Below are 10,588 nucleotides of genomic sequence, written 5' to 3'. Positions count from 1 at the left end.
GGTGATGTTGGGGGTAGGCCTGATGCCACTGCGACTCTCTCTCCGGGCCCCACACGGAAGCCTTCCGCACATACCTGAAACAGGTACCAGCACCGCCCACAGCCAGCCTTTCCAGCTTCTCGGCACTGCAGCAGCCCAGTGGTCTCTGTCCAACGCTGCCCCACCCCACCCGAGCCTGGCCCGACAGGAACTCGCTGGAGTGGCGCGCCCCCAGACTAGCCCCCCCAGCCTAGCCAGTGGCCGGCCTCTGTTGTTTCCCTAACTGGGCTGAGAACAGTAGTGCCCACGCTGACACAGTGCTAAGTTGTCAGTTACCACAGCCACAGGTTGTTCTCACATACGTGGCACGCCAGCTTGGAGGGGGCTTGCCCAGCTCTCATCCCCCCGCACCAACCTCAGGCCCGTGTAGAGGGAAGGGTGGGCCGCAAGGTGCCCACAGCCACATCGGGGCCTTGCTTGGCTCACCTGCGGAGGGGTGGGGGAGGGAACCGACTTCGGGTTTGCACCTGCTCAGAGGCAAGCCCGAAGGGCTGGATCACCTCACCTGTTAAAGGGTCCCTCACAGTCTCGGGCACAAGCTGTGTGAGTCGGGAGCAGGGAGACTCCTGCTCGCTTTGTCTGACAAAGAAGAGGCTCTATTAAAATAAAAATTGTTTAAAAGGGGGGCTCCATCACTGTGCACAGCCTCCGGGCTCCACCCACGCTCCCTGTTCCAGGGCCTCTTCATGGAAGCCGCTGTCCGTCCCATAGGTCCGTGACTTAGGCCACGTCCTGGCCATCCCTGTGCTCACCACAGGAAGGTGCATTTCATGCAGGCACCAGGAATTCCAGTTATTTAAAACAGATAGGAAGAGATTTCAGGCCCGAATAATCTTTGCCAAGATTGCGTCGAATGGATGGCAGTGAGCAGAAGTGGAAAAATTCAGGGCCACGTGACTGCCAGGCCGGCTGCGGGCTGCTCCGTCCGGGCGCTGTCCCTTCAGCACCACCCCAGGAGCCTCCCGCCAGAGCCTTGGCAGCTGGAAGACGCAGCGGAGTCCCATGTGAGCCACTCCTTTCCCCACCCGCCCCCAGAACAGCCCGGGAGGCCCTGGCCCCAAGCCAGGTCTGGCTCCACTGCCCCGGTGGGCATGGTTGTGGCTGCTGTTAGGTGGGGAGTGGGGAGGGGTGGTCCAGTGGCTGCACTGCTGGGTTGCTGCCTTTGGCTGCGGTCTGAGCCTGGCCTGTGCACTCCGTAGAAACCCCCTTCACTGTGCTGGCCCAGCCTGGAACCCGGAGTACATGGAGCTGGGGGTGTGGAGATGGAGCACAGAGGGTGTGGCCCACAGAGCCATTCCTGCTGGCATCTCTGCCACACCCATGGCAGTGTCCTGGAGTGGTCAACCGCACATGTGGGTAGTGGGTAGCAGGGCATCCTGGGCCACCAGGGGCAGCTGGAGCAAGTGTCTTGTGGGTCAGGATGCCTCCTACAATAGCCTGGGGTAGGGGGCTGCACCATGAGAAACCAGATGGGCAGAGGCAAGCTGTCCGTCACTGCCAGGTTGGTCCAGGCCCCCAGCAAGGGACAGGAAGGAAGAGGATCTGACGCGAGACCACATTGCCCTCTTTGGGCCTCATTCATCAATGTTTCTTGACTAAAGTCAAGATAAAAATTCAATTTATACTTTTGTGAAATGGACCAGAGCTCCCAGCCCCTGGCAAGCCAGCCAGCGGCCCCAGAGGCTGCACAGGCTTCCTGGCCCACAGGCCTCCTGGTCGATGCCTGACTGCAAGCAGGGACCAGCAGCCCACACAGCCAGTGGACAAACACAGGAGCTGTGATGACTGTCCCCGCCCCCAGGAGCACTGCCTGAGTCTCCTTCGCGCTGCCCCATTCCCCATCTCAGGGCTGCTGGCCCACTCGGCCATGTGGCTCAGAGCTCCAGCCAGGCTGGGCACCAAGGGGCTGTACACTGGGGGGTCAGAGGCAGCTCCAGCTCAGAGTCTTGGAAACCGGCTCTTGCCAGTGCAGGGCCACCTCCTGCCCGTCTGAGCCTGGCTGCCCACCAGCTGCCAGCCTGGAGGCTCTGAGATATCCAGGCCACTGTGGACAGAGCTGGCCAGCCTGGGGCTGAGCCCAAGGGCTGCCAGAGTTCTTCTCCGCCACCAACCCTGTTGCCAGGACAAGATCACCCAGTGCCCACCATGGGGGTGGCTCAGCAAGGCCTGCACCCAGCAGACTCAGGATCTGACCCTCCTGGGCACCTCTGGACCCCTCCCCTGTTCCGGCTCCCTCTGTTGGAACCCAAACCCAATTCAGTTGTTAGGAGGTGGGGAGGTGGGGAGGGAAGGAACTCACATGGAATTGGTACTCTCAGGAGAGGCTGGGGCCCCTGCATGCCCTCCTGGAACAGGGGACCTGCTGGCCCCCTCTGAGTTGATGCTTAGGGATGGGGACTGCCCCCAGGTGCTCAGCTGTCTCCATCTAGGCAGCCAAGCCCTTCCCAGCTGAGCTCAGCTCCATACAACTCTGGGATTGGGAGTGGGCTGAAAGGCCTGACTGGGGTCTCCCCACAGAGCCTGCAGGTCACTCCCATAAGAGGGACCTTCAGGGACACAGGCCGGAGAGTATGGCCTAGTTCTTGCCTTGCTGCCCTCTTGCCCTGTGAGTGCCACAGCCCACAGCCCTGTCCTACGTGAGGCCCCAAAGTCCCGGCCATCTCCAGTGAGGCTGCCCCCCAAAAGTCCACCATGGTCACTCCCTAACCATCACACAGGGAGGGCAGTCCCTTTCCACAGTGGAGCTCAGGCACCTGCCCACCGGGCACCTTCTGGCATCAGGAGCTGCCCAGCATGCCCACACCCTGAGGGTCAGTCCTGACTCCAGCAGACAATCAAAGCATAGTCGTGTATGTGTGCACACCTATATACACACGTGTGCTCACATGTGCACCCACACACAGGCTGTCTGCACACAGGTGACCCAGCTGGCAGGAGGCCCTGGAGCTCCCACCCGGGCCAGTCACTATCAGGGACGCCAGCCTCCTGGCCATGCCAAGCCTGGCGAGGGCGGCATGTCCTTCCCACCAGGGAGACGAGCAGAGTCAGCTCAGATTTGGCCAGCTCAGCAGCCCATGGCCTGCGGAGGTCTCATCAATTTTTCAGAAGCGTCCACAGTGCCCCGCCCAGCCTCAGGCCCCCAGGGGACCGGTCCCCAGGATTCCCTAAGCTCGTGTTCAGAGCAGCGCCTCTCAGCCTGCCCTCAAGGTCAGGGCCCATGTCCCACTGGGCCCCCAACCCCTTCCTTTCCCTAGGTCCAGTGTCAATACCAGTCCCCAGTGGGCAGAGACCAAGACCCTGCCCCACCCCACATCCCCGGTTAACCCTTACTACAACACCTTGGGGCAGGTGCCCTTTGATCCTGTGCAGGCCTCGAACCCACACCTCATCCACTTGCCGACCACCTGAGAGCCCACTCTCAGTCCAGGCACAGGGGCAAGGGGTGGAGGGAGGGCTGGCCACACCCCACCAGGATATTTGTCCTCTGCAGACGGCAGAGGCCTCCCCGGCATGGGGCGTGCTCCCTTGTCTGCTGCCTGCGGGAGGCCACACAGCTCTAGGGTACCCCAGGAACTCCCAGAGGCCCAGGGTGGGCCAGCCTGGGCCCCCGCCATGGACGCTGCCCTCACCCTCCTCCTGCAGACTCCACCCGGATGTACCTGCCCCAGAGACCCCAGCAGAGCGAGGTCCTCAGTCACAGTGCCTCATCACTGACTCCCGAAGGGGACCCGAGGCTCAGAGACCTCCTGCCATGGCTCCTGGGAGCCCCCAGGGCATCCCTTGTGCGTCCTGCTCACCCGGAAGGACGCAATGTAGTCCTGTGGCTTGGCCACAGCATGTGGTGACCGGAGCAGAGGGGCCAAGCCTTGCAGCCACACCCAAGGCAGGACAGGAGCCAGAGCCCTCAGGGGCTGTCAGGTGGGGGTCCTCGCTCCTGTCCTGCCCTGGGTTGGCAGGGTTCTCTGGCAGGAGCTGCTGGGGCCAGGACGGCCTCTGGACTCTTACAAGGTGGCACAGGTCCCTGCTGGCCCAGGATGGGGCACCCACCAGCCCAGCACTTGGAGTAATAGGCAGGCAACCCACGCCCCCAGTGACCCAGCCAAACACCCAGGTCCGGACAGGTGCAAGCCTCTTGGGGCGAGGACAGCAGACCTGCCGATCACTGAGGACACTCCCCAAGGCGAGGGCCTGGCGAGGGGACGCTGCCCGGCCGACGCTGACCTCCAGGCCAGCCTGGAACGCTTACCCGGCCGAGGGGTAGCTGCCGCCGCCTCCCCGGCCAGGGCAAGTGCTGGCCCGGATTCCGAGGTGGAGGGCCCTAGAGTGAGGCTCACGGCCGTCCCGCGCCCGGCCCACCCGAGCGGCGCCCCGACCCCGCAGCAGCAGGTGCACACGCACGGCGAGGGGCGGACTTTATTGGACACAGGGGCGCGGGGTGGGCCGGCGGCGCTTTCCTCTTGAAGAACTTCCACTGGACCTTGATGGCGAGCATCCAGTCGCTGACGGAGAGCCGCCGGCAAGCAGAGGTGCAGACGTGCGCCTGACGAGGACGCGCCGGGGCCTGGGGGCGGGGCCTGGGCGGGGTCGGGGGAGGGGCTTGCGGGCCGTGGGCGGGGCCGGGCCGAGCGGGCGGCCGGGGCGGGGCCAGGGGAGGGCCTTGAGGGCGCGGAGGCGGGCCGTGGGCGGGGCCGGGCCGGGCCGCGGGAGGGGCGGGACTGGCGGGCGCAGAGGCTGGCCGTGGGCGGGGCTGGCGCGCGGCTGGGGCGGGGCTTGCTGGCGCTGAGGCGGGTCGTGGGCGGGGCCAATCGGGCGGTCGGGGCGGGGCCGTGCTTCACTTGCCCGCCTTCTGCGCCTTCTGCGCCGACTTGGTGACCTTGCCGGCGCCGCCGCTCTTCTTCTCCACGTTCTTGATGACGCCCACGGCCACCGTCTGCCGCATGTCGCGCACCGCGAAGCGGCCTGCGGGGGGGCGCGCGTTAGGGCCTGGGGCGCGCGGCCTGGACGTGCCCGGGCACACGCGCGTGGCGCACGGCTCGTGCGGCTGGCGATGCCAACCAGCTGGCCTCGGCCCGAAGCGGGTCCCGGGGCTGCCTCCCCACGGCGCTCACCGAGGGGCGGGTACTGGGAGAAGCTCTCCACACACATGGGCTTCCCCGGGACCATCTCCACGATGGCTGCGTCCCCAGACTTGAGGGACTTGGGGTTGTCCTCCAGCTTCTTGCCAGAACGCCGGTCAATCTTCTCCTTGAGCTCGGCGAACTTGCAGGCGATGTGCGCCGTGTGGCAGTCGATGACCGGCGAGTAGCCGGCGCTGATCTGCCCGGGGTGGTTCAGGATGATAACCTGAAGACAGTCACCAGCGGCCATCAGGCTGGCCCTCGGGGGCCCGGGAAGCCCGCGTCCCTCCCTGACCTCAGGGCCCTGAGGACGCCCGGGCCTGGAACCCCTGGCTGGGAGCTGGCCCCCCACCTGCTTGTGCAGCTCAGGGGAGCTGTTCTCACAGCAGGTGGACCCCGGGCTTCCAGACAACTTGGGTCCCTGCAGCACCCTGGAGCCTGGGCACCCAGCTGTTCCCCCAGACACTGGAAACCCAGCTGTTCCCTCAGAGACCAGCACCCCAACTATTCCCTCAGAGGCCTGTACCCCAGCTGTCCCCTCAGTCTATTCTAGCTGCATGGCTCAGGATATGGGGGTGCCCATGTCTGGCCCTCCTTGGGGATGAGCGACGTGGGGCATTGTGTCCTCAGCACCTCCCCGGGCCGCCCACCTGGGAGGTGAACTGGGCAGCTTCCTGCGGGGGGTCAGACTTGCTGTCCCCACACACATTGCCACGACGGATGTCCTTGACTGACACGTTCTTGACGTTGAAGCCGACGTTGTCTCCCGGCAGCGCCTCGCTCAGCGCCTCGTGGTGCATTTCCACCGACTTCACCTCCGTGGTGATGTTCACCGGGGCGAAGGTCACCACCATGCCCGGCCTCAGGACGCCTGTCTCCACGCGGCCCACAGGCACGGTGCCGATGCCTGGGGCCCGAGAGGGGGGCGCTGTGAAGGGGCAGGAGGTGGGGGGCCGCAGGGGCTGAGGGGTGGGGAAGGGCCACGTGGGCCTGCTCACCGCCAATCTTGTACACATCCTGCAGCGGCAGGCGCAGCGGCTTGTCCGTGGGGCGTGTTGGGGGCAGGATGGTGTCCAAGGCCTCGAGCAGGGACACCCCACTGGCATTGCCCTCTTTCCGCTCCACCTTCCACCCCTTGAACCACGGCATCTGGCCGAGAGGGAGGTGGACGGGCACATGGGACAGGGCACCTGCGCTCCCCAAAAGTGAAGTCCCCCACTGCCCTCCCGCCCCCTGCTGCTCCTCACATCCTCTCATGGTCCTGGGCAGGACAGCAACAAGCCCCCTCACCCCAGCTACACCCACAGACCACCGCTGCTCCCGCTGCAGGCCTGTCTCCCTGGGTGGAATCCCCTGTAGCACCTGAGTGCCCGGGGACCATGCTACCCTCTCGCTTAGTCTCCAGAGCTGAACTCAGAGCCCGGGGCCAACAGGGGTCTGCGCAGAGTGAGTGCAGTCACCCCAGGGGTGGCCCTGCAGGCTGGAGCATCCCCATCCCACCTGCTCTGTCCCCAGCCGTGCGCCGGCTGCACACTCCCCGGCTCAGCGGGCCATCCTGGGCTAGGAGCCTGGGCTAGGAGCCTCGGGGGCTGGACACAGTCTTAGGACAGGTCTAGGGTCCAAAAACCCCTCCCACCATCACCCCTCATGCATCAGGATCCCTGGGCCACAGCCATCCATATGAGCAGCTGAGAGTCGGCCCTCAGGCCTCGCGGCCCACCCATTGCCCAGAGCCCAAGCCGTACCCTGAGCCTACCACCCCGCCTCAGCGGGGTCAGGACACCAGCCAGGGGGAGATGACAAGAAACACCCCCAGGTGCTGGCCAGAGAAGATCGCCCAGTGGCACTCACGTTGGGGGAAGGCTCAAGCATGTTGTCACCATGCCAGCCCGAGATGGGCACAAAGGGCACGGTGGCCGGGTTGTAGCCGATCTTCTTGATGTAGGCGCTGACCTCCTTCACAATCTCGTCGTAGCGTTTCTCACTATAGGCCGGCTCCGTGGAGTCCATTTTATTTACACCCACGATGAGCTGCTTCACGCCCAGTGTGTAGGCCAGCAGCGCGTGCTCCCGCGTCTGCCCATTCTTGGAGATGCCCGCCTCGAACTCGCCCACGCCCGCCGCCACAATGAGCACCGCGCAGTCCGCCTGCCCAGCAGCTCAGCACAGTCACCCCGGCCTCCAGGGAGCAGAGAGGCCCCTCATCCCCACTACAGCCCAGTGCCAGAAAAGGTGCCCACCTCGGACAGCAGGTCCCCAAGGACCATGCGTATGGCACTCTGGGCCTGTGGCCTGCGTGGCTGCTGCCCACCTCCCCACCTGCGGGCCCGACTTCTGCGCTGTGACCCACGGACCCTGTCCTAGTCTGTAGGGGAAGGGGAGGGCAGGGGAGTGTCTCCACCTCTTTATCCCCTCTGTCCTGTGTCTTCCTCTGACAGTTGGCTGTCAGGCTGCAGTACTGGTGTACATGGGGGTCCCTGTCCCGGCAGGAGGCGCCCGCCCCGGCCCGCACACCTGCGAGGTGCCAGTGATCATATTCTTGATGAAGTCACGGTGGCCGGGTGCGTCGATGATGGTGATGTAGTATTTGGTGGTCTCAAACTTCCACAGGGAGATGTCGATGGTGATGCCCCGCTCCCGCTCCGCCTTCAGCTTGTCCAGCACCCAGGCATACTTGAAGGAGCCCTTGCCCATCTGGGGGTGGGGGGACGGCTCAGGGCAGGACCGGGGCCCGGGGCCACAGCAGCGACCGGGCTGCCCGCTGCCTGCCCCGACCCAGCGCCCATCTGTGCTGCCCTTGGGCCAGGCCCTGGGCCAGTTCAGGCATCCACCAGCAGGCGGCGCGAGGGCCCGGGAGCCAGGACGGATCCGCTGCCAAGGGGGGACCATTTCTCTGAGGTGCCCGACACCCCCAGACCCTAGGTCACCCAGAGGAAGTATGGCTTGGTGTGGGGCTGCCAGATCAGTAATCCTTCTGCTGTTTTTGAAAAAGGGAAAACAGTCAGAAATCTTTGGAAATTTCCATTTGTTTCCCTGTGAGGCTCCTCCTCCTTTCCCTCCCCAGGGAGCCATGGGGACACCCGCCCAGGCCAGGGCTACAGCTTCGCTGCTGTCCAGCTGGGCAGAGCCCCAGCCAGGGTGGACACAGGCCTCTGCCCTCAGGACAGCCTCCCAGCAGCAGCGAGGACCCAGTCCAGGCACCTGCTACCCGCCCATTGCCTCTCCTAGGCCTGGGGCGGGGGCAGACACGACCTCTCGCCCACATGTCCCACCCATGGGTCTCAGCCAGGAACGAGGGAAAGTCAGCTGAGAGGCCAGGGTCTCTGCCAGGCACCACCAGGTCAGTGGGAGAAGAGGCCCTGCAAGCGCCAGCCCATGCACGCTATTAATAGCTGCCTGCCTCAGGCCAGCCCAGGGACAAGTGAGGGCAGGGCCATGCCAGGCCCAACCTCTGCCCACCAGTGCCAAGCAGACAGGACCCTGGCCCCGGGGAGAGTTCCAGAACTCTGGGGTGGCCCCTGAAGACAAGGGCAGCGCTGCCCCTCCAGTCTTGGGAGAGGCCGCCCACCACCCTCAGCCTCTACCTGGGACCCAGGCGTCCTGGGGCTCACCTCAGCCGCCTCCTTCTCAAATTTCTCGATCGTCCTCTTGTCAATGCCCCCACATTTGTAGATGAGGTGGCCCGTGGTGGTCGACTTGCCCGAGTCCACGTGGCCGATGACCACGATGTTGATGTGGGTTTTCTCCTTCCCCATCCTGCCGGGGGCTCTGTGGGGGGGAGGGGTGGCTCAGGGGGCAGCCAGTGGTCAGGCAGGGTGGGGTAGGGTTGAAAGGGGAGAAACAGACCTCCCCCAGCCTGGGCAGCCCACCTCCTAGCCCCAGGGGTGCAATCTGCCCAGTTTTGGTCCCAGAGGGCACCTGTTCCCTACCGAGGGGCTTAGCTCCCACCCAGAGGCCCAGGGCCAGCTCGCAGCCGGTGATGAGTCACCCTCGGGCTGCCCCCCCACAGTCGGCCGCAGGGCCAGGGCCGCCGGCCCCGCCCCCACCTGCCCAGCGGTCAGTGCGCCCCACTGGCGTGACGCCGCCATCTTCCGCTGTCCCTGTCCACGAGCGGGCACAGGGGGCACAGGCCCTCTGGGGTGCCCAGATGGGGGCGCTGAGGATGGTTCAGGCCTGGGAGGACAGGCTGACAAGGCCACAGGTCTTGGTCCCGGTTCTGGCTGGAGCGAGCGCAGTGGGGGCGGGGAGGTGCCCCCGTGCTCCCCCTGCCTTGGGGGCCAGGGTCTGGGGTCTACTGCCGCGCGCACAGGAGGTCAGGGAAAACCCCTCCCCCACCCTGTTATCCCCAGAGCCCAGGAGGCTGGGGGAGGGAGCTTGGGATGGCGACACGGTGCAGGGGCGAGGCCACCTCCCATGCCGGCTTCCTCCCCTTGTCCTGTCGGGCTAACCCGCACCCTGAGGGCCAGAAGCCCCATCAGCCCCCTGCGGCCCTGGCCCAAACCTTCCAGGCCAATCGGCCCAAGGTCACGGCGGTGGGGCAGCCTCGGCCCCCGAGGACCGCTGTCGCCGCCGGTCACCTGCGCGCTTCAGCCCCCTCCCCGCCCGGCTGCCCGCGGGGACCGACCCACGCGCTGGGGTCGGCGGCAGCTCTCGCCGAGCGGCACGGCCTCGCCAGGCGCCTGAGGCGGACTCGGCTCTGCACCCCGCACCCAAAGCTGGGCCGGGGGCGGGCCTCGGAGGCCGAGCGTCCTTACCCGGAGCTGTGGTCTCAGCCAGAGGGACTGGCGGCGCCGGCGACGGCGGTTTTATCTCTCAGGGAGGGTTCCACCTATTGACGGTGCGGGCGCAATGCACCGCGCCCTGCAGTACGGCAATGCGGTGCGCGCGGGCGGGCGCAGCCAGGACGAGCCCAGGGGCGCGCGGGAGCGGGCGCGCGGGAGCGGGCACGCGGGGGGCGGACGGGGACGGGGGAGGGAGCGCAGCCGCGGACCGAGCGGCGGGTGGAAGAAGGGAGCAGGGCGGAGGCTGCAGGGAGGCGGGTGACAAGCCTAGAGCCAGCGGTCCTGGTCTGGGTGCTTCATGTGCTATGGGGGTGCAGACGCTCCGAGGGGGAGCCCTGAAGCTGCCAGCCTGCTCCAGAGGGCTGCTCCCAGCACCCCTGACACCTATGCCTGTGGGGGGGAGGGGTCTTGGGGAAACAGCCTCAACCCTGCATACCCCGGTCCCAGGGGAGCCAGCCCAGGGTCACAGCCTGGAGAGGCCAAAGCTGGGGCCTCTGGCAGCACATGAACACCCCAAGCAGCTGGTGGACTGGAGCAGACGGGCCCAGGGTGGGGGACACGGCAGGTTGAGGGGCTTCCTCTCGAGGCCAGATCTCGGCTTGTCTCTCGCTGTGCCCCCACCAACAACGGGCGCAGCGACTGGGTATCAAG

General features: G+C 66.1%; 1 protein-coding gene across 1 annotated transcript; it reads right to left on the bottom strand.

Annotated features, from left to right (window-relative positions):
* Positions 1 to 4,692: 4,692 nt before the first annotated feature.
* EEF1A2 (eukaryotic translation elongation factor 1 alpha 2) lies at positions 4,693 to 10,053 on the bottom strand. Its single transcript, XM_004585952.3, has 8 exons — positions 9,911 to 10,053; positions 8,768 to 8,924; positions 7,671 to 7,850; positions 7,008 to 7,304; positions 6,155 to 6,305; positions 5,807 to 6,063; positions 5,148 to 5,382; positions 4,693 to 4,998 (listed from the first exon to the last, which is right to left on the bottom strand). Exons 2-8 carry the CDS (start codon positions 8,909 to 8,911, stop codon positions 4,871 to 4,873), a joined length of 1,392 nt encoding a protein of 463 aa, XP_004586009.1. The 5' UTR covers positions 8,912 to 8,924; positions 9,911 to 10,053; the 3' UTR covers positions 4,693 to 4,870.
* Between the last annotated feature and the right edge of the window lie 535 nt (positions 10,054 to 10,588).

The sequence above is a fragment of the Ochotona princeps genome, chromosome 22 (assembly GCF_030435755.1).
Source record: "Ochotona princeps isolate mOchPri1 chromosome 22, mOchPri1.hap1, whole genome shotgun sequence".
NCBI classification, from domain to species: domain Eukaryota; kingdom Metazoa; phylum Chordata; class Mammalia; order Lagomorpha; family Ochotonidae; genus Ochotona; species Ochotona princeps.
Note: the sequence above shows the minus strand (reverse complement) of the source record. Positions and strands in the feature narration are given on the sequence as shown.